The sequence below is a fragment of the Ptychodera flava genome, chromosome 17 (assembly GCF_041260155.1).
Source record: "Ptychodera flava strain L36383 chromosome 17, AS_Pfla_20210202, whole genome shotgun sequence".
In the NCBI taxonomy this organism is placed as follows: domain Eukaryota; kingdom Metazoa; phylum Hemichordata; class Enteropneusta; family Ptychoderidae; genus Ptychodera; species Ptychodera flava.
The window spans coordinates 38,025,157-38,050,367 of record NC_091944.1 but is presented as its reverse complement, the minus strand read 5'-3'; the positions used below and the strand labels follow the sequence as shown (position 1 = coordinate 38,050,367).

The 25,211-nt window shown below is 35.8% G+C and overlaps 1 protein-coding gene across 1 annotated transcript in view; it reads right to left on the bottom strand.

Annotated features, from left to right (window-relative positions):
- Nucleotides 1-25,211, bottom strand: part of LOC139116263 (uncharacterized) — a 138,247-nt gene that overhangs the window by 48,200 nt on the left and 64,836 nt on the right. The window contains 22 exon segments of the mRNA XM_070678856.1: nt 829-996; nt 1,729-1,753; nt 1,756-1,794; nt 2,931-3,105; nt 4,885-4,989; nt 5,443-5,599; nt 6,016-6,166; nt 7,746-7,912; nt 8,279-8,484; nt 11,981-12,223; nt 12,454-12,690; nt 13,078-13,249; nt 14,263-14,426; nt 15,219-15,309; nt 15,972-16,180; nt 16,931-17,057; nt 18,709-18,869; nt 19,527-19,655; nt 22,150-22,320; nt 23,032-23,325; nt 23,596-23,715; nt 24,973-25,084. Of these exon segments, the coding sequence (XP_070534957.1) occupies nt 829-996; nt 1,729-1,753; nt 1,756-1,794; nt 2,931-3,105; nt 4,885-4,989; nt 5,443-5,599; nt 6,016-6,166; nt 7,746-7,912; nt 8,279-8,484; nt 11,981-12,223; nt 12,454-12,690; nt 13,078-13,249; nt 14,263-14,426; nt 15,219-15,309; nt 15,972-16,180; nt 16,931-17,057; nt 18,709-18,869; nt 19,527-19,655; nt 22,150-22,320; nt 23,032-23,325; nt 23,596-23,715; nt 24,973-25,084 (3,423 nt within the window).

Genomic DNA, 25,211 nt, shown 5'->3' with positions numbered 1-25,211 from the left:
ATATGCCTTGTTCATTGAGTTACTATGACTTGTTCAGTGAGGTAATATGCCTTGTTCATTGAGTTACTATGACTTGTTCAGTGAGGTAATATGCCTTGTTCATTGAGTTAAACTATGACTTGTTCAGTGAGGTAATATGCCTTGTTCACTGAGTCACTATGACTTGTTCAATGAGGTAATATGCCTTGTTCATTGAGTTACTATGACTTGTTCAATGAGGTAATATGCCTTGTTCATTGAGTTACTATGACTTGTTCAGTGAGGTAATATGCCTTGTTCATTGAGTCACTATGACTTGTTCAATGAGGTAATATGCCTTGTTCATTGAGTTACTATGACTTGTTCAGTGAGGTAATATGCCTTGTTCATTGAGTCACTATGACTTGTTCAGTGAGGTAATATGCCTTGTTCATTGACAGAGTTACTATGACTTGTTCAGTGAGGTAATATGCCTTGTTCATTGAGTTACTATGACCTTTTCATTGGGTCACTATATGGCCTGATCATTGAGTCACTATGGTTTGTTCATTGAGTCACTATGCAACTTAGTCAAGCGCATCCACTGTGTGGGAAGTTTGTGTCCATTATTCACACAGCAAATGCAAAATGACATGGACAGTAAACTGCACAGACATTTGATCTTTGCATACTGTTTTCAAGTGTCCTTTCTTGAAAAATATGAGTATTTTTCTAATCAGCAAAAATAAAACCAAGCAAATAACAAAATTTCAATACTGGTTCAGTTTTTCTTGGTATGATTTTTAATATGTAGTAGAAAGCAGTATTGCGTGTTACTAAAAACAAAAAATAAAGTTTGAATTTCATTACCTGATGACTCCTCTCAGCCATTTGCAAAGTGAACCAGTTGCTCCATTATTGGTCTTCCTAACCATATTCTCGGGAATGAAGGATGTCTTCTTCAGATATGGTTCCACAAGATTCAATGTGGGCTCTGGCAATTGGTTCTCATCAAAACCCATTAGTTCATCAATGAATCTGCAAATGTCATCATCCATTCATTGAGGGACAATCCACACTAAGTCACTTAAAATACAGAGACTTTCAAGAACCGTGTTGTCTAAAAATACCATTTGTCAGGTATATGTATCATTTTTGCTATCACTTCAATACATATTATCTTTATGACTTAATGACTGATCATTTTGTGACTTTCAAAAATCAAGGAGAGCTTATAAATCTTCAAGAGTCTATCATATTTTCTGCTCCATGCAAAAGACATGAGGTAACAAATTGGCTGATTAAATACAATACAAGGCATCATACTGATCTTCCTGTGAAGCCATGGGGCAAGTAATGTAGTACAGAGTCCTGCTAAAACCGTCATCATTGGATGTAAAACATTGCAATATTCTTAAAGGTGACATGCAACCCCATTTAAAGTCATGATATTGGACGATTCGGTGCCAAGATCCTTCAAGATCGACAATCAAGCATGAATAAATGGCTATCATATATACATATACTCATTCACTGGAGGATGGTTGTGTATTGTTTTCTAGGTGAAGCCAGGAAATGTTTACAAACGTATCATTTATCACAACAGATAAATACTGCAGACAGGTGGAAGATCTGTATCAGAGATAAAGACATTTCTGTCAATGGATTGCTGTGTTAGAGGTGGATTTGACCAATGACCTGTAAGTAGGTTATATCAAAGTTGCAGTCCTCCTACAGTCACGTTTTGCATGTACCACTTTATCTACATACCTATCCATGTTTGCCATCTGTCTTTGGCTCCTTTACTCCAAGTAAGATCAGCTGATGGACTTTTCACTGTTAAGATAAATACAGTTAAACTGTGATAAATTATATTGCCGGAGAACAGAACAGTCAGCTGTATAGCTTCATTTTGATGGGCTTCATTAAGGAACTGTGAAAATCATCTTATTGTCCCTGTTATTCAATAATTTACGGTACACACTCAGTATTGACCATTTGATATGGTGAATAAATGCCAACAACATGTCCGGAAAAAATTCAAATAAGCTATGAAGACAACTGAAACAGATCTGTTAATGATATTCACACAAAAAATTTAGACTGAATAAAATTGGAGTATAAAAAGCAAGAAATTAACTCAAAGACTTAAATATGGAAAGAGTCAACATTGGATCATCTCTGAATACAGTCATGTGTAAGAATGCCAGAAAAATAATGTTTTGACCAAATAAGCAACTATTGTCGGTATTACTAGATATCTCATTAGGGAAAGACTGCATTAACTTGCATGGTACCTGAAACCCAGGTCCCTGCCTCACCAACTCGGGTGACAAACAGAAGACTTTTAATCCCCCAAGGTGTGAATGTTCCATTGTTATGTTTATCTTATAGCTGGTGCTAAGAAAGGCAGGTCTGTGAAATTGATCCTCTGATAACTAAGTTGGGAAGTAGGGTATTCCTAAGTTAATGGAGCTTTCCTGTAATGTACATGATGGTCATTCCTGGAAACACACATCAACTTTGAAACTAGTCAGACTGATAGACCAAAAACTCAAAAAACAGCCTAAATGACACTGTGCTCCCATATGAATAGTACAAACTTACATAATGATAGTGAATTTAATAATAGAATAACAAAACTTCAAATAAATATATCGAGAAAGGGAAAATTGCTACCACTTTTTAACATTCACATTTTTATGATGTACCATGAAATAAAGGAATAACAGATAAATTTGGAAGTCATGGGACACGACTATCCCACATCAAAAGTTGGTTTAACACTGCTAATAAGCTATAACTGGCAGATGTAATGTAATGTCTATCTTTGCACGCTTCCAAAGGAAAGCACTTTGTACACCAATGACAAGAATAAAATAATCATATGGTCAACAGAAGCATTTATCCTGATAATAATGACTGTACAACTGTATAAATTATTTCCACGGTAACAAAAGATATCAACTCACGTATCATAATGATGGCACCCATTAGATCTTCAATGTCAACATCTGGTTTTTGCATTGATCTCAGTTCAGCAAGACTTGTTGTATCTAGTGTTTCCACAACCTGTTTGGTATCCTTCACAATACGAGATGCTTTGAATATAGCTCTTTCATGTGCTATTTGGTACCGTGGCAACGCCTGAAACATGAATATCATGACATTATCCCATTTTGTGAGACACACCACCACTGCATGGTGATAACTAAAACTTCGTGTACATTCAGGAAAATTCAAACTCTAAAAATGCTACAACTCAAAAATGCTCAAAAAGCAAAGTAAATACAGTACATAAATTTGAATACACAATGTGAACACTTCAAAACTTGGCGAGGGCCCCTTCAGTCAGGCAAGCGGAGTGAGAGGTGGGGGAATATACACCAAGTTTTCCGCAGGTTCCTTTCATTTGTAATAAATACTGTTAGTTATCACAAAGCAGTGTTGGCGTGTCTCACAAATTGTAATCTGTGTTTTGACACAGATGTGTTTTGTGGACTCACCACACTGCTCCTTACTGCGTCCAGATGCTATCAGACGTAGCATGTCTCTTGAGATAGTCTCTATCTGCGTATCAGCTCCTTCTCTGCACACGGCACACATCCTTTCACGTTTCATTCATTCAGTTTTCATTGTTCGCTGTGTGCAGACTGCCGTCAATCCCACCTCCACTCCTTTCTCCACCGTTCTCTCTTTCCTCTTCTCTCAGGTAAGGGCATTGGATTCCATCCTGACCCCCCACCCCCACCCCACCCCTTCCTCGGGAATTCTGCTATTTCCCACACTTTCGGCCTCGCAGGATGGATCCAATTTTGGGCAGTTGCCTGAATTGACGGCAGTCTGCACACAGCGAACAATGAAAACTGAATGAATGAAACGTGGCACGAACAAAGGATGACTGGGGCTGTGTGCCGTGTGCAGAGAAGGAGCTGATAGGCAGATAGAGACTATCTCAAGAGACATGCTACGTCTGATAGCAGGATCGGTGTGGCGAGTCCACAAAACACATCTGTGTCAAAACACAGATGACAAATTATTGCTTACCATTACTGTGATCTCTTGCTGTTAGGATTATCATTATTCGTTTTTAATTTTATTTTATTTCTTTGGGTTGCAATGTGTGAAGTATGGTACCATTGAAATGTTCTGTTTTCCATTGCAATATACGTAAATTAAAATCTTCAAAATACGGTTTACAACAATATTTGAAGTGGTCAAATCATGTCACTGACTTTTCAATAAAAAATGTAAAGTTTCAACTGGAAGTATAAATCACATCAAAAAGTGTAAATTTGTGGAAAACACTAAAGAACACGTATTAAATTCTACAAATGAATAGTAATTGGAAAAACTCAATAAACGACTATATGTTCTATTGCTTTTTCTGGACGAAATATTCCATGAATCTATAAACTTCTAAAATATACTTTCAATAGACCATTTTCATGAGGAAGATCAGTTGAGATCAAGATCTCTCATAATGTGATAAATTCTATTTAAGGTATAACTGACAGTAATTTTATAATATTTTCAGTTGATAGGTGAAGTTCTGCTCAAGTCCAACATCATCAGCAATATATGTAACTAATGCAAATTACATATATTACCGCAAGAGCAGTCCTGTGCGCATTGAGCAAATATCTCCATATTAGCTTTGCAACTGGTCCTATACAACATGGGGAAATGTCTTATCAGACATACGATGGCCCTACACAACATATGGTATTATATTGAACCATGGGTAAATCCCACTGGGGTGTCCTGCAGGCCAAACAGAGCCCAACAGGACTAACTGGATATTTTCAAGAGCTATAGGACAAAAGTATCTCCTATTAGATGCCTCAACAGCTCCTATAGGATCAGTCCTGTCCTATAGGAATCTTGCATGACTCCTACAGGGCTACTACTGCTAGGAAGCCTTACCTTACGAAGACTTTCGATTTTATCTTCTTGTTTTCTGACAATTTTGACCTGCTGTTCAGCAATGGCAGTGTCTTGACCAATCTGAGATAACAATTTCACGGTACCCTATGTAGCAAATAGGAGAAAACATCATCAATTTCTGTAAAGCCATATCTGTAAGTCCCCCTGACTAAATGCTATTTGAAGGCATTAATCACCTATTTTGCAAAGCAATATGGCAATGGGTGCTTGCAGGGTAGTAGAAAATGTCAAACTCTATCCAACGGATAAACTAAAGAACTACTGCATTTATCCTATTAGTATATCATGTGGAGATGCATCCCCTCTTTAAAGAACTCCTAATATCTAAATAAACATTTGAATTTGTTCAAAATAAAAAACAACGCAGGAACCACTAGTCATATTGCTGTGACATTTTACCTTTGGTAAAGATGATATTGATTCTCATTTTACTATAGGGGAAATATCTGCAATTTACAGCAACTTTCATGTTTCATCATAGATATGAAACAGTGTCACAGTGACAACTTCATCATTGAAAGCTGTAGTAGACATTACCTCTTTTCTCTCTTCCAACACAACTTTTTCATGTTCAAGTTGTTTCTTCAGTCTCAATGCAAGTTCGTTCTCCTTGTCTATATGTTGCAGAGCCTGAGTCATTATAGCATGTTCATTTTCTATCATGTCATCTCGTTCTTTAGCAATGGAGATAAACCTGAAACACAAATTGTCAATGATTACTTGCCAGTAAAAAGACTTGATTAGTGTGTTTGTTAAAACTTCTTTCACGGTTCAATTGGTAATATTTCTTTCCTCACTTGGAAGACTAATTCCAAATTCTAAAAGATCAGGTTCTGATTAGAATACAGATAAAACTGAGGACATTTCTTGGCCAAACTACCATCTTGTGTATTTTTGTTATGGAGTAAAACTAAATGGCGGGTAGACAAGTGACTGATCTGCTGATACATGTATGTCTCTGTTTTAATTTTGTCAAAGAAAAAAATTGTTAAAATTATCAATTTCCATTCCATTCTAGCTAAATACTGTTGAATATTGACCTACAAATAGCATGAAAATGCTCCTACTAAGGTATGTATTTATAGCTCATAGTGTGATATGTCTACTTGCCTTTCAATGAATTTCTCATAGGAAGTATTTGTAAGATGATTGTAACTTCCTGCATCACGTTCTCTGCCGTCTAGTTGACGTATTGCTATATGGATTGTGGCCAACAGATGTGCTAAGTTCTCCTTCTGTATGTACGTCATATTTGGTAAGTCTAAATACAGGTAAGAAAAAACATAAATTAATTTTAATGCAAGTGGTGACAATGTTAGGTACATAAACGAGGAGCCTCATTCCAGGAGTATAAATCTTAATCAATCAAGACATCAGTGACTCAAACACTTAAGCAGACACCAAGTGCCAAAACATTAAAATGCGATGGTTTCAATCAGGTTCGAACTCACAACGTACGGTACCCAATCACCTAGCGCAGAAACCACAGACTAACCCTAAAAAGATGAAGCAAAAGTAATCAAAATACAGTGTTCATAAAGGTTTATTTCTATCATACAGAATCTTAATAATAAGCCTTCTTATTATGTATAATATTTCAGGCAAACAAAGGCGATTCATAAGTGTTGTATTTGTTCAAATCAATTGCGTTCAACTTTGACATTTTGCTTTTAACAGAAAAAATGTTTAAGAAAATGATCTAACTATGATGTCATATTCATCAAACTTTTACCAATCTAAGTGTTTCCAATACACCTTTAAGTTATCAGTCTGATCATATTTCATTAAATTCATATTTCATTAAATTGATATATGGCCTAATTACAAAAGCAATTCCAAGTTGGAATGAACTCTGTCGAGAGGTATGTGAGTAACTGCTGCGGACAGATGGACATGCATACATGACCAAAACCATGCGTCCCCAAGGACTTTGACCACAAGAACTAACAAGCGACCTAGCGGCCGATATAGCTCCGCTGTGTTTATGTTGAGAATAACTATTTTTGACACATATTGATGAAGAAGGTGGAAATCTTTGATAGCTCAATGCAGTGGCCAGAAAAAAGTGGCTAAAATAAGCTGCAAAAATACACAATTGAAGATTTCATCATACTTTGAATATATCACATCGGATCCTCCCTAAGAACATGTCAACCAAATGACATGTTTACCAAATATCAAAGGTATCAGACAAGTAGTTTTTGAGAAACACATTTTTTGACCAAAAATGGGGAAAATTGCCCAAAAATTCAAAATTGCAGATTTCATCATTATTTTCAACAAATATCATTTAGTTCATCTATAGAAACCTGTATACCAAATTTCAAAGCTATCAGATGAGTAGTTTTGGAAATACACATTTTTTGACCAAAAATGGCAAAAATTGCCCCAAAGGTGATCTGTAGGAACCTGTGTACCAAATTGCAAAGCTATCAGATGAATAGTTTTGGAGATACACATTTTTGACCAAAAATGGAATAAATTGCCCCAAAAATACAAAATTGCAGATTTCATCGTAATTTCAAAAAATATCATTACGTTCATCTGTAGGAACCTGTATACAAAATTTCAAAGCTATCAGATGAGTTGTTTTGGAAATACACATTTTTTGACCAAACATGGAAAAAATTGCACCAAAAATACAAAATTACAGATTTCTTCAGAAATTCAATATATATTACTTAGTTCATCTATAGAAACCTGTTTACCAAATTTCAAAAACTATCAGACCAGTACTTTTTGAGAAACACATTTTGTGGTTCATTATGTGGTTGAGTCCATAGTGAGTGGGTATATTGAGTATTCATTGTTTGGTAACACAATTAATTAGATTACTTTACCTTTGAGATGATAGGATGCATGGAGCACAAGTTTCTCCTTTGACCAATGAGGAAACCATAGACATCGTAAGTGACTGGTCACTGTGGGATATTCACGACATCGTCTTTGGAATGCAGTACTCCCTGTTGATGAAGTCAGCACCACACGGAAATTGTTCCGTACAGTCCTGTGAAAAATTATAATAAATCAATGTACTGAACTCCACAACTTGATAGCTTTGCACATAATGTTTGCAAAAGATGACAGTCATTTTGTCACTGTTCTTGACATTTTACTTTTCTTCTGGAAACAGTCCTGCATGCATATTGCTGAAGAATGTGACGTTTCATTGAGAAATAAATACACTCAGCCTCTTGCATTAACTTCACAAAACTTATGAAGCAGTTAACATCTCACACCCTAAAGGCTAATTATAAACAGCACTCATCATTCCAACTGTTAGATGTAAGTATTGTCAGCAATAAGACACCGAATAGTCAGTGTTTTTCTATTTGGACATGAATTTGATCAAACTAAAAATGATAAAACTTACTTTAGAAAATAGTTCCAAGCTACTTCTCTGGTATATGTGAGTCCTGCAGCAGTGACTTCAGTGCGAATTGAGTTGATAATAGTGGTTTGTTCCTCAGAGGAGAAGAGATGGGTGATAGATCCATTTTCAATGAATTCTCCCACATAGATTAGGAAGTCTTCATCTAACAGTTCATCCTCATTTAGCAGTAGCAGTATCTTCTCAGCCTGTGGTACAAGATATTGAATATGAATTATTAATCAAAAGTGTTGAATAATGCATAATTTTACAATATCTTTTTATTCTCTACAAGGTCAGGGCTCTTGTGAGTTAGTAGCAGTTATCAATCATCCAGTCTACATCTGGTATACAAGTTTGTCAAACATTAATCTTAGCTGCTTGACATACTGGGACAAGTGGCCCTAGACAATATGCTATCAGGTCTTCTCAAAGATGGTTAAACTAATTCTATGGGGAAAACATCAATGATGGGAGGAATATTTATGTACAGACAACATGATAGATTCAGTGGTTGAAATAATCAGTGGAAATGATGGCGATTGCAAACAAACATTGATCTGCGATCAAAAAATCTTACCTCTAATTTTATGACCATCTATTGACATCGCATTATGCCATTAAAACAAAGTAAATTATTGCTGGTCCATAAAAAACTACTGACAGAAATGCAATGAAACAGTTTACTCTCATGTCTACCAAGTTACAGGTTCCCACAGTACCTATCAAAACATCATTCCTATGTGCATTGAAGCTCAGTAAGTCCATCCACAAGTCAACCAAATACTTGTCTCATTTGCCAGAATGAAAGCGGTAACCTGACACTATCAGCCTCTAAGTAAAATTTGAAAGCGCAAATCTTGTTATCACTTCATCAAAACTGATGTCCCTGGCAATCTGCATCACATACTTGAAAGCAACTACTTACGACATTGAAATGTACCGTTGTAACAGAGCACAAAATGTACAAAAATACTGAAAGTTGTGTAATGAATAAAGGGAAATCTGCTGGCTACTTTAAATTGTATCGTGGTGTTAGACAGGGTGACTGCATTTCTCCTTTACTTTTTGTTCTTGCATTAGAAATATTTCTTAAAACACTACGTTCTGAACAAAATATTTAAGGCATAACAGTAGATGAGGTTGAAATTAAAAATTTCTCCTTTGCAGATGACTTGACATGCTTTCTTGCAGATGTGACATCAGCTAAAAATTTGTAAAGTTGAATTTACTCCAAAATTATAAAATTGTCTCTGGTCTGACAGGTGAATCCACGTAAATGTGAAGCCATGTGGTTAGGTAAATATAAAAATTGTAAAGATACTCCACTACCAGTCAAATGGCCAAAAGAACCAATAAAAATAGTTGGTATTTATGTTTCTTACGACAAAGCTAATGCACTTGAACTCAACATAGCTGGTCCCTTGGAAAAACTCTGAGAAAGTCTTAAATTTTGGGGAAGCAGAAATCTCTCCCTCTTGGGAAAAAATAATTAAATCATTAAATCTATTGGTATATCAAGATTTCAGTACATAATGAATGTGATTGATGTTCCTTATGATAGATTAAAAGAAGTCAACAAACTTTTGTACAAGTTTTTATGGAAAGGTCCCGATAAAATTTGTATTCAAACTGTTATTGGAGAGATTGAAAAGTGTGGTCTATCCATGCCAGACCTAAAAGCTACTTATAAAGCTCAGAAACTAAATTGGGTTAGATGCTTGTGTGATGAAAATGTGAACCATCCAAAGACATTTTTTTTTTAAATAGGAAATCTTGGTAATATTGATTTACTTATAAAATGTAATTTTGACCTTAAAAAGCTACATGTCAAAATATCTGGTTTCTTTTACACTATGCTTTCTGTGTGGTCTGACTACAATGGTAACAAGAATGAAACAAATGAAGAAGAAAGTTTGAATCAAGTCATATGGAACAACAAGAACATTCTCTTTGGAGGGAAATCAGTTTATTTCCCAGAATTCTATAATTGTGGATTTATTTATGTTGGTCAACTTTTCAAAAAAAATGGTAAATTTTTGGACTGGAATGAGTTGAGAGAAAGGGGAGTCCCACAATCATCTATTTTGAAATGGTTTGGTTTGATGAGGGCCATTCCAGCTAAATGGAAAGACACAGAGTACCGTATATTAGAAATTTCTCTGTTCCAGAACTGCAAACAAAAATTAGTTTCGACAATTTCTTCATAGAAGTTAACTGCTGTACAACAAAAAATGCTACAAAGCATATTGTAAATCAGTACTTTATTAGCCCAAAATCAGAATTTTATTTCAATTTTATATTTCACAAACACATTAATTGTTGGTCTACACTCGATGCTCTTCCTTTTAGGGTAACAATTGACACAAAACTTAGAGAATTTCAATTTAAGATTCTGCACAACATTCTGCCTAAAAATTATTCACTATGTAAAGTGAAACCACCCCAAGTTCTAGTAAATGTACATTCTGTAAAGAAGAAGATGAAACACTGTTACACCTTTTCTACAACTGTAGATATGCAGTTGAGTTTTGGGATGGTTTTCTAAGACTGTGGGGTAGTAAAGCAGGACTAAACATGTTACCAGAAGCCAGTCAAATGATAATTGGTGATGTGAAATACTCTATATTGATCAACTTTTTGATACTGGTTGCCAAGAGACACATCTATCTGGCCAAATTTGACAATAAAAAACCTGACCTTTTGGTTTTCAAAAAATATTTACAAACTATTCAGAAGGTAGAGTACTGTTTGGCAATAAAAGAGAACAAATTAAGCTCTCACAACTGAAAAATGGGGAGGTTTTCTGAAAACACTTATTCCTAATTCACATCATAATGAATAATCCATTTTAGAGTTTCATAATATTGTATCTCTGAGACTCTTATATAAAAGGACTTATTGCTATGTTTGATTTTACTGTCTAAGGTTTGATCATGGAGGTGATTTTCTCCTACCTTCATGATTTGATAGAACTGTACTCACATTTCTACAAGTATTATAAGCATTATTGAATACCTCAATAAAAATTCATAAAATACAAAAAAAATTGAGCACGAAATGAAAGGCCACTGCCAGCACATCTTACCACAACATTTTACACCTGTCAATAAACGTTCTAACCAAAAAATTGATGCAAGCCAAGGCCAAACAAGTTAAATGAATGAAACCACAAAGCTTATGGGGGAAGCAAAAAAAGGTGAATACAGGGAAACAAAAAGTTTCAACTTTCTTATCAGTGTCCCTTTTCAAACTCTACAGACTGACTGCAACCTGATATCTTGAATACCTAAAATTGATGCAAGCCAAGGCCAAAAAAGTTAAATGAATGAAACCACAAGCTTATGGGGGAAGCAAAAAAAGGTGAATACGGGGAAACAAAAAGTTTCAACTTTCTTATCAGTGTCCCTTTTCAAACTCTACAGACTGACTGCAACCTGATATCTTGAATACCTAATGCAACACTAATCTGATTGTTTTGATGATTTGTCTGATCAGTACACTGGTCATGCAGTAAAGTTGATTGACCTCACAGACATATCAATTATCAGTAAAAAAGATGACTGAAAATCTGAAATAACACATTGATATAATTTAATATTTCAACTTGCAAAATTATATATCTCTGACATGATTGCAAAATGATACACCCCTTACATGAAAAGAGAAACAGATAATATTATTTGATATATAACCAAGGGTTACCTTGACAGCTGTTTTTGTATAGGCTGACACCAGATCAGACTTAAATTGATCCATTTTGTAATCCACACTAGAAGTTACAGGTGATGGATTGATATTGAAGACTGTATATCCACACAGATTTGCTGCTAACTTTGTCATGATGGATGCTAATCCAGGACAGCCTTCAGCAACTAGTAACTGATGCCCTACACTGTGGGGTGAGTGGATACATCGAGCTATTCGACACACTCTTTCAATAGTTTCCTGTGTGATAGACAATGAACAAACAATATTACAGGGCAATTGAGGCATCAAAATTGAGGCATCATTGCTCAAAATTTTCATGATACATCTCCATGTGAAATTTCAGTGTCATTAGTTTTTAAGATACCTCACTGGACTAACATACACACATACAGGCAAACATGTTAATTGCTGGCAATATGTCCCCATGATGAACATACACATACAGAAAATAGGAGCTAATAATTTACCTTGTACAGAGCTAGTTTCATCCTTGGATGTGTTTTGTTATATTCTTCCAATGCATGTTCCACCAGGAATCTCAATTTTTCTTCTTGCCAACATGGTTGATATTGGTCAGTGGTATCTTCTTCATTACCAACAGTGCTTCCTGATGAGGGTCTATAGACTCCAGCCATTACTATGCCGCTGTCTTGCTCAACCAAATTACTGAATAATGGCTGATCTGTGCTCACCACTGTCTGCAGCTATTGAACCAAATATAAAAATTACACTAGTTAAAGCACAATATAATTCAGTAGATTTTTCAATTGGATTCAAACTCACAATATATGGCACCCAGTCACCTAGTGAAGACATCACAGTCAAAGCAGCTTGGCCAAATTCCAACCCAGCAAAATCGACCACTGTACAATAGAGAATCAACTGCTGTTTGAATTAATTGAAACCTGACAAATCTGACAACTGCTAAATGTCATGCACCTCAAACATTGTATAGAAAGAATTAACTTGTACAACAAGTACTGCAAGATCAAAGCTTTATTTCATATGCAATGAAATGGGGCCTGTCAGGGAGCAGACATTAACGACATCTCATTATACTTGGTACATGTATGTGTGGAACATAAACCTACCAGTTCTTCATTAGTAAATAACTTCCTAGCTGCAGTGACAAATGCAAGCTGGTATCTATCTGCATCTACTGAGTTGACACATCTTTCTCCATATATCCACTGACATTCATGCCGCCAAAGCAATAGCAGATCCTCTTTTCTGCATCTTGGCTTCAAAGACAAGCAAATATTTCTGGAGGAGAAATCAAACAGCTGACTATCAATGATATTATTCCTACTGGCTCACTAACATATTCCAAGGAAACAAAAGCTTCTATTTCAAATCGCTGCGTGGCACTTAAACATTAAATGCAAAACACAAAAGCATCTTAAATGACTTTTCCTTTAATATTTTTAGGAAAACATGCAAAAAGAATATTGATGACCATTCATAACAGAGGCCACATATATTTGATTAAACACATGACAAGGACTCCGTGGACAAAATTAACCAAAAACAGGTAAGAAGATAATCATAAAGTATAAAGGAGTATAAAATAAGACCTAGTGTATTGGTTATCAACTATTATATCATACCAGTACATTGATGGTGCATATACAGCAATCTGATTGGTTGAAAATGAAATAACATGAAAATAACAGTGATATATTTGTGATACAGAACGGTTTGAACAAACACACTAAGCTAGAGAAGAATCCTTTTTTAAAGTTTCAGGCCCGAATTTTAATATACTGTTATGATATAATGGTGGTAAACAACACCTAGCAACAGGTATACCACTTGAGTTTAACAGGTTCACTCTGTATAATGTATTCGCTATCACTGTCCTGAACTGGGAGGTATGTGACGGTAGCTCAAACCCCCAACTGGGACTGCTAACTGGGACTCCCAGTTGGCTTCAAAATGCACTCTGGGTCCGGTCCCAGTTTGCCTCCAGGACCGGTCCCAGTCTGCTTCCAGGACGGATCCAACTGTAACTCTTTGACTGGCCGCAGAGGTGAAGTAAGTTATCTGAAACCATAATATATAATGGGAAAGAGGTTTCCCACCCCACTATATGCCTGGAAGTCCCAGTTAGTGTTCCCAGTTGGGGGTTTGAGCTACCCTTACATACCTTGAACTGGTTAAAAATCTTGTGGTATACCATCGCTGGGTGTGGTTTATTGCTTAATTGTGATGTAACTATGCATGTAAATTATAATAATTAGAGTTATGATATAGACAGAGAGTCAGCAATAGTTTACCTGAACACTGCCATCATGTCTCTAAGACTGAAGATATAATGACATCTTTCTGCTGTAGGTAAAAACATACTTCTCATCTTGTCTTGTACTTCAATAGTCACCTTGACAACAACAGACAACAGTTGCCGTAGTTGTTCCTCCTCTTTGAACTCGGAATGTAGAATCTACAATTCATTGAAAAGAAGGTAACTGGTCAGAGTGTAGCTCAAAGTCTGCAATTTCATAATAAATGCAAATATGAAAGAACAGGCAAAGAACCAGAAAATTTCCATGATTAGAAATGCTTGAGAATTCATATTATGTCACTGTTTAACCATTGATTTTGACATTTGACATTAATTTTGGCAAATTTTGAAGTATGTTATAAGTACATCCGATGAGATTTGGGAGTCTCAGAGGCAGAACTATTCACATCTGGCATTGACAAAGAACAAACATTATATTACCATGCCCTGCCCAGTGCATTTAAATCATAATCAATCACAAAATAGAACAGGGCACATGTGGGCCAAGTTGAGATACATTTTTCTGAAAACGTCTCTGGATTTGCCTAAATTTTAAAAGCGGTGACAGTGTGTCGCATATTGCTCAGTTCTGGGGTCCAGTTGCTGTTCGCTTGGGAAATTTTTGCAAATTTTGACAGTTTTCTTGGGTTCGTTGATAGTATATCACGTAAATGGAAATAACAGACTCCGCCCTGACCATTAACGTTTATTTATAGACGCGGGTTCGAGGAAAGCCAAAATAAACGGGCTCGGCAAGCCTCACCCATTAATTTTTGGCTTTCCCCCCTGCCCTTGCCCATAAATAAACGTTAATGGTCAGCGCATCGCCCGTTATTTCTATAGTGTAAGAGAAATCGATATAACTGATGTTACAGAAAACATTAAGCTAACTCAGTTGTGATAAAAACACAAAGAACCAGTGGAACAAAATGTCCTGAATTATGTACCAACCTTTTCTCTTATGCCAGTTGCTGAGGATGTATGAGGCGTTAAAAAGTGTGTGTTCAGCAGAGTGGTAAATATTGTATGGGTTTCATTGGCACTGCAATATGAAAGACAATACAGAAATCAATTAAAGGGGCTTCTAAAACACTACTTTGATACATGACCAAAACACCCCCATATTATCAAACTAAACTTTCCATAGGGTCTGAATATAATAATGATAATATGATTTGTCTAAGTCCAGCCATCTAATTGGCTAAAGCAAGCATTATATTCTGGTCGTCAATGGTCAATGACAAACAAAACATATAGTAGGCTGTGACATGATGAAAATTGTTGTCTGAATAGTATCTGTAAACTCTTGCTAATCTTAGAATTCAACACTTGTAGTTTCAGGTCAATTTTGATATACTTTACATGGATACAGCTCAATGAATCTAGTGACAAAGGTATTGTGAATGGTAACAATAGCTGTTGAGTTTCCATAACATGGCATAACATGTTTTAGAACATGAAGCCCTACAACTTCCATATCCCTTTTTAAACATGGTTTTTCCACATAACATCTAACATTTATCTAATGAGTTTATAAATGGCACTCTTAGATACTTGGTGGTGGATACATGACTTCACTGGGGAAAATTCAACCACAACACACCATTGCAGAGGTTGCTGTATACTTAAAAATATCTACTGTAAAAACTCAGGATTGCAGAAATGGCATTCTGTCAATGTATCACAGACAATTATGTTGACTACCTTGGGTATGGACATCTAAAGACTGCAAAATGACGAAGTAGTCTCTGACTGGCTTTAGGAACACTGGCTGATATCTTTGGATTGAGTGTTGTCACATAAGTCACATTCTTCACAGTTCTCCAGGCTCTCTTATCAGGGTCATACACACCACCACAGTCTATATGTTGGCGGACCATTTCACAGGCAGACTGACTACCTGAACTGTCAACCTAATAAAAGAAGGATTAAAAATTATCATTGGTACATCACTCTAAATGGCATAGTCTATGATCACTTGGAATGTACTTAAACATAAAATATTACCAAATTTGAAGTTCAGAAAAACTGCTGTCAAGCACCATCATTAGCCCAAAGGATTGTTTTATCATAGAAAGTACCTGTGTACAATGTTGCATTTCATGTACCTTAAACAAAATCCATTTTTACATGTCAGAATAGTGCCCTAGAAATACAGGCAAAACTGTGTCAAATCTATCCTATACTGTAAGTATTACAATGGTTGAATGGTTGAATGGTTGAATGGTTGTGCTATGTTTTAACAAATTTCAAGATGGAATACAGAGTAACAGCTTAAGGAATGAAGCATGTGACCCCAATGGCCAATATAACCCCAAATGTGTATCAATTTTGAGAACAATACAGTAGTATATATGACTTTGCAGACAAATACAGTAGCGTCAATGACACTGTGCTCCCATATGAGATCAGAGGCACACTTGATGCATCAAATATGAAAGCTCTCAGTCACGTGGAGAGAGAGATGAAGATATTTTTTGACTGAACATGAGATGCCTGGCCAAGAAAGTGTTGCAAATTTCACAATTTCAAGATATAAAATAACATAGTTCATAAATTGATCTTAGAATATATAACAAGGTACAACTTATTACAAATTTCATATCAATAACTTAAAAATTCATTGAACACCATAACATCTAGAAAAGCACTGTTCACATTACCTTTCCAAGATTCAGGTCATCAACAAGGAACATCAATTTCTTATTTCCCTTTGGTACATATGTCCTGCCATGTTTCCATTCCAATCGCTCATTTAATCTCTGCCAGAGCAGTCTTGCTGTAGTAAATCTGCATCATAGAATATAAAGTGTGTTCAATATACCGGTATTCTGAAAACAAAGTCTTAATGTTCTGGATAAATACTAGAAAGGCTGATCTAAGAGTATGAACAAGAATTGCAAGTCAATGTAATACATTGGGATCAACATTTGTCAAGGGCAGGAACATTTCTGTACATGTAAAAGTGGTGAGTGAGAAGAAAACAGAGTGACTGACTCAGTTACTACCTGCTACACTGATACAGGAAGTGATGCACCAAGTACTTAGAGGTTATTACCCAGCATTGCCTGTTGCTGAGCTGTGGCAATATTGGAATATATTGGGTATAACTGATTGATCATAAACCCATGCCTAGACCCATGCAAAATATGTTACAAATGACAGAAAACATTAAATTTAGGGGCTTTACTTTTATTCTGTCACATGCATAAATATGGTAATGCTTACAGAAACAGACTTCACTCATAAACTGTAGGACTATAGTTCTCACAAAACTGAACTGCCTATTAACCTGTCTGTCAGCATGTGGTAAGCATATTGTGACATGCCTACTTCAGGATATGTAAATTGTCCTTCAGAGCCTAAACTGAATATTATGCATGCCGGGTATGAAATGAGGCATGTTTAACAGGCATGTATTAACTGCCTATCTATGTAAAATAACTGTCAATAAGCTTTTCTACTGAATTCATGCAAGTTTGAATCTAGCTTCAAATATGTGGCACTAAAGATTTAGCCATGCATCAAAGTGTATGTGCTGGATTGTGAACATGATTTGCAAAATTTGTGATCACATGTCACATGTTTGTATATATTATACTAAGTAACTCTGACAAACAAGTATATAATAACAGTGTAATTTCAGAGCATACAATTACTGTATGTATTGTAGATTAGTTGGTAAATTTGGAATTGCTGCTACCCGGTATTTTTAATATAAATGTTTGAAAGAATCACATACGTACCATAGATGTCAATGAAGGAAAAAAGATAAAAATGTTTGACAAGTCATCCTTGAGTGCCCTCAAAGATGGATTAGTAACCTACGTTGGTTTTAAATTTTTGTTCAAAAAATACCGTTTTGCATTCTTTAAATTCACTAGGCTATGTTACTTTACCCTGCACACATGTGAATGTGTAATGAACATTCACAGACATGCTTGTTTTTAAAGTGAATGCCATTGGACCATGTTGGACTGTATACCAACCATATACCAACTTTAAATGAGATCATTTCGAGCATATTGAGGAATGGTTCCAAACCTGGTAAAAACTGTAACAAAATGGCCACTTGGCAGTCATACTAGATCATATCATAACACAAATTGATGCACATTGCCCTGAAACCAACTTTGATTGAAATCCTTTCTGGCATGTCTGTGTAATAACTCCACACATGAAAAAATTGTAACAATTGAAAATGGCTGCCTGGCAGCCATATTACATGATATCAAAAGCAAATTGATTTGTGTATGTACCTCATAGTAGATTGTCCTTGTACAAAGTTTGAATGCAACTAGTGAAGGCATGGCTGAGAATTGACTCCGGACGGTAGTCTCCATCGACTTTGTCCATGGGGACTATCAATTGCTGGTTAATTAGCCATGAGACAAATTGAACTGAAGGCATGCCCCATTGAACACATGTATTGGTGTCTTACCTGTTAGCATGGACAGTTAGTGCCAGTACTTCAGCTACTTCACCAGAACACACTGTTCTTATTCTATCATTGACTATTGATGTTTTACCACATCCATTCTCACCAACTAACATGACTGGTTTACCAGCATCACTCAACAGACCCAGTAAGTAGGACAGTTGCTGTGAAGAAAAAATCGGTATATGTTAATCTGAAATTAAGACACTTTCAATAAATTCTTATCATACACTTTGAATTTACAATGAAATATTTAACGTTTTCCAGACATGGCTTTCTAGTTGTACTCAGCATTATGGCATTCCTTTATCTTTTCAAATCATTAGTTTCCGTGTTTTCAGATTTTTGCTCAATCTATATTGCTTTCATGGTACCACAGCAACTCTGCCATTCCTATTTCAGATAGGGAACACAATAAAAGACCATGCAAAGACCAAGTTTTTCAACAGTTAAAACTAGATAGTAAAATCCAAAGTCCTAAGAAATTTTATGAATCTTGAAGCAATTTTTGGCATTTCATTAACATTCATGAAATCATTCATGATTTTTGAACAAGTCAAAAGACTAACTCCATAACAGCAATATCCTCCCTTCATGTTCAGAGGGTGGTCTTCAGGAAATTTCAGCATTGTACATTCAGTGGTTACGACATTTTGTGCCGCACAGGCACAACTTGTGTCTCCATCCATACCATCCCATCCCTCAATATCATCCCCATGCCACATTGATATTGTCAGACTCAATCATGCTAAAATGACCCCTTTTAGGATACAACAGTAAGACAGTTATCAAAGAAGGAAAACACACAAAAAATGACTTACTTCAATGGCAACAGTATGTACAAACGCATCATCTGGAATACCTTCATGGGGAGGCATACTGTAAACTGGAACAGCATCTTGCCAGTGGATAAATTCATTTGTTTCACTGTCAATCAAATAGTCCCAGACCTGTAAATCAATAAATTACCATGGATCATTACGTCATCATGGATCATTACTTCAATCTCAGATAGTCCATTCTATAACTCTCCTCCTAGATAGTGATCTTACCCTTTAAAAGCCACGTCTACTACAAAATAAGTCTGATAATTTCAACTGACATAACAAAACTGCTTTTGGTAGCCAGTCAAATTGGTCAGACAGTAATATTTTGCCCCCCCCTCCTAGTAGATAATATTTGGATATAATTCAAGACACAAAGCACCCATCTAGCAGTTTTCATGCTAAATTGAGCACACTGTACTAAAAGGGAAAATATACCTAACTGTCATATTGCATACTGCTTTTATACTTTATCATTATTTCCTGACATTTTACAATAATGTCTTAGTATTTTTTGCATCAAAATTACAATTTGAAAGTAGAATCATTGGACAGAAATTCATGGCCCAAGGCCTAGCATTGAAAACAAAGATGTTTTTATTTTATTTATCCACAACACAAATGCACTTCCTAAAAGTACTATAAGGTACATTATCACATACATAGACCCAGTTATCCCTATAGTATGACGTCACACTATAGGTATATGACTACGATGAATCCATATTCCACATGTGGTGGATATGGGACCCGGACTACTTTTAAAACGTAAACAAAAAATCAGCTGTTCAGAACTTATTTTCAAAACCCTGAAATGCAAAAGTGGGAGGGTAATGAAACATAAGGAAATATGGAGTATTAAAATACATGTGTAGAATACAAAATACCGTCGGTACAAGAATTTTTATGAATTTGTGTTTCTTCGTCGTTGATTTCGATTGAAACGTTTGATTTGTACACCGCTAACATTTTAATACGGTATGCTATCGGCATTTTGTGTTGTCTACCTCGTCAAAATTGCCCTTCTCGATGTCCATCAAACAACATAATAAGCACAGCCGATAACCCAAGACACGTACCAATAATCCCTACAGCAGTAAGAATGTTTTCTGATGCAACATTGACGGGTTTCAAGTTCAACATCACGATCAATGCTGCCGCGTCAGTCAACCAGTCGAGCCCCCGGGGCGAGCCGATGAAGCGAAGAGCGTACATCATTTCTGACATCAATGACGATACTCCGGACTTGAGACTCATCAGAAGAAACGCTATTTTATTTTTCAAGAGCGACGAGTTCACAAGGTTATCAGTGCATTTAAAGGTGCAAGCTATTGTTTTGTCCATGCATATTGTGCATCACGTTTCCTGTATTGTACCTTGTTGAACTTCCGTCGTCTCGCGTCAGAGCTGAGAAAGATTCGTTGCTTGTATGTAGTCTTACCGATTGAGTCTGATACTGTTCTTCATTATATTTAAACAAGCTCATTTTATTCCTAAAATATTAAACATACAATTGACAATTTCGTAAAACATAATAATTGTTAATTTTGAAAATTTCATACAAACTTTACAAAGCAGAATTCTTTGAATGATATTTGAATATTGACAAAAATAACCCGTTCTCGCCAGCCGCGGCTAAGTGTCACGACGTCCCTCTTGTGATCAAATAATTTTATGAATGAATTTTCACTAAAATTGATGTTATAGTAAGTACCAAATAAATACCTTGCATTAAAAATCCATAGTCTTTCCTATTTCCGCTTGATTCGCACAGAAAAAGCCCTACGAGAGACGCTAATTATCCACAGGAGCAGCTTCAGCGTGCTCGAAGTTAACCTCGACGTGTACAGCTGAGCGCAGTCAAGTCAGCTGTGACCCAGCGACGACCGCATAACACAAGCGTATGAATTCTTGTAAAATACTCCCTCTCCTTATTTCCCACTAATTATCATTCCTGAAAGGTTTATTCACGGAAAACTGGGTCTATGCATGTGATAAATATATAATCCCCCCGTATTCCTCACTCGTGTGTCTGTGTCGCGGACTCGTGATTCCCCGTGTAGCGGCCGTATCCCCCCTCGCCTACGGCTCGGAGGGATACGGCCGCTACACGGGGAATCACTCGTCCGCGACGCAGCCACACTCGTTCGGAATACGGGGGGATTATATATAATTATTTCCACTATAGGAATATTTGTTGAAAAATACAACATAAAACTATCAAAATCTATCAATAGCTACACAGAAATGAGGATAATGCATTATTTTTGCAAGTAATTGCAACAACATAACTCTGTTGTTAAACCCTTCTTTAAAAATATTTGGGATAGGGATGTAGCCAAGTGGTTTTGATGCATAGTTTTTGCTATTAAAGAGAGTAGGAACGTGATCAGCATTCGGATGCGACCAACTTTGAATACTGTACTGCTGAATTTTTCAGTAAATCTTTATTCATGATCAAATTCATTGATTACTTTTGATACCAATTTCCCTGTACCCCTTACCTTTATTAGTACCACATTAACCTATGCTGGTTGAGAAGCCTTGTTTTGGCACTGCTGTATTACTACTTTACATCCCCAATACATTGACATAACTGACACACTGTTACATGACTTACCTCACCATCTTGAGGATAGTCAATTCTCTTACTCCACTGATGTCTCCACCAATGACTGAAAGTAGATTTGTGTTTTTCCTCCAAGATACCACCAAATGCCCATATACAGGCAAAGTTGAAATACCTTTCATATTGCAAGTCATCTAGATCACTTTGCTGTGATATCAATGCCTGTTAAGCAAAGTATACACAAGTAACTTTGAGTGAGCTGAACTTTGTTTTACATTTTCAAATAAGCAAAGTATGTCCACATACAAAATGCATGACAACACCCTAACACACATGAGAATACACATATTGTAATCTTAGAGCACAGTAAATCTAATAAATTTTTTACATATGATATTCATTTTCAACTGAGTAACAATTGAGAAAATTATGTAAGCTGTAAGGTGATGTACACTTTGTCCATATTTCCTTTTATTCTGCACTGTCTTTGTCCATGACATGTTCCACTGCCAACATACTTCAAAACCACATCTGGGCATTAGTGTATAAGGACTGGCATGCTAAGGGCATTGTTAAATGATTAAACATGACCCTTCTACGTAACTACTGGCTTTTGCAGCATTTGTGCTTTTCCTATTAAGAGTACAGTGCTGTGGAATCAAATGTCACATGGATAAATTGATTGTCAATTAGTAATTGGATTGATCAATTAATATTCTTAAACTGTGACACAATCTTTCTGATACAAACAAATTGAAATAAAATAACAAAATTGAACAACCACAATTGGGATGCTCTTTCTGAAAATTCAGGGCCTGTTGAACTTGATATCAAGAATGCAGCCACAATTTAATGCACCAACTGTTACTAGCCAAATTCAAAAGATTCTTTCTAAAATAACTTTAAATGGTCTAAACTCATTTAAATTCTTACCTCCATGAGGGAACACAATGTAGATACAAGATTCATATCTGATGTATCAATACATTTTTTCATTCTTGGTTGTTGTGATTTTCCCATGATTGCTGGCCGGGTACAACTTTCCAGGAAGTCTAAGCTTGTTTCAACATAAACATCAATCAGTGACTTCAAAACTTCTTGTTCTGGGTCAGGGCGTGATGCCAACCACTTTGCTATGATGAGTTGCCAGCCAACATCAGACTTGTCCATTGAAATAATGCCTACATTTGATAGGATAGCTGGGCTCACATGAGCAAGGGATTCCATCTACAGGTGTGAAATGTATGCAATAGTAACAGTGTATCAATTTCCATGATAAGTTATGACAGACTGATTTACTCATATCATTTCTTGTGCAATTACTTACAGAAAACACAACAGTAGAGAAAACATTTTTGTGCATTGTCAATGTGTACAAATGGATAGTTGAAATAGTGGATAGTTCTACAAGCTGTGTCTTTAATTGTAAAATCCCCTGACTCTAGTTTATTATGTACACCATAGACATCTGCCTTGATACATAAGAACAGTACTCACCTCCCAAAAGACACGAACTGAATCAGGGAGATGTATTCTTTCATTATTACCCATGACAAGTACATCAGTGTTGTTACTGCTGAATACTGAACCCAAAACTTCCATTTGCTGAGCATCAACCTGACAGTAAAAACAGTATAGAATTCATCATGCAATGTACTACATCAGTTCATTCCACAGTTAACAGTAGATAGGAACACAGTAGCGTGTTCACATGTACTAATTCTGTCAGATGATAAACAAACAGTCATACCAGAGCTCAATAAATATAAATATTCTGCTTAAAGGGACAAAGTCGGCCATTTTTCATGAATTTTGTTTGATACGAGATACCTCTTATAGTGTTTGACATGTTGAAAAATACCAAATAAATGGGTGACCGTGCAATATATTCGACCCCGGTTTTAGACAAATTAAACCAAATCATCGCGAAAATGAATTAATGGTCATGACCATTAATTCATTTTCACGGTGGTTTCATGTTTCGTGTCTTAAACTGGGGTCGAATATATTCATGGTGACCCATTCATTCAGTATCTTTCAACATGTCAAACAATAGTATCTCGTATCAAACAAAATTCATGAAAAATGGCTGACTTTGTCCCTTTAATTGAATCTTTGCTTGAGATAGATACATTGATTTGCTCTTTTGAAGCATTTTCATATCAACAATTGAAAGTAGATCGTAGCAATTTATCAGATAAAAATTCTCTAATCTATGATAAAATAGTAGTAGGAAATAAATGGTAAACTTTTACTGTCATTATGACCATTCAGTTTACTCAACATGACAATTCCTTGACACCTTCTCAGACAAGTTTTATAATTTCTACAAAGAATCTCTTATGATTGTGGTGAGACCTAGCCTTCATTTGGAGACACAAATGCTGCTTATAATTATCTCATACTTATAGCAAGACCATTTATTTATGCATTGAAAATGAATAATAGGAAACCATCATTAGCTCTGTATTTGCTACAAGTCAAACACAACTACTATCTGGAATATAAAATTGGTAAAGAGAAATATTCGCTAGTGACACATTGTTATAAATGGATTCATATACTGCCAACAAATGCTGGTAATTGAAAACTGTAGTGTTTCACCTTTATGACAAGCACTCTTGCTTAAATTACTATTACTGACAAACCTCCTTAAATACATAAAATAAATCATCATATGGGATAAGCTTTGCAAAATGGAAACACAACTAACAAAATGTTTTAAGATAAAAGCAAAAGATGCAAAGATATCATTAATGTGGCATTTTTCTGACCATAATGCACAGATCAGTTCCCAATACACAGTTATTGTCATAGATGATTTGTGATTCTTAAGAGAGAGTTACACCAGCAATGTTTTACTCATATCCTTACCTCACCATCCATATGTACAACCTTGACAAGAGGTTTACTGTTGATAAAATCAGTGTTTGAATGGAGGCAGTGTTTTCTGATCAGTGTTTGGAACAATCCATCTTTCCATTCCCTTTGATAAAAAAACAAACAAATGGTCAGTAGATATTAATGTGACACTTAGTTAAACACATTTAACCACAGTCAAGCAACAAAATTACCAGGCCCATGAACAATCAGAAAAGACAATACACTGTATG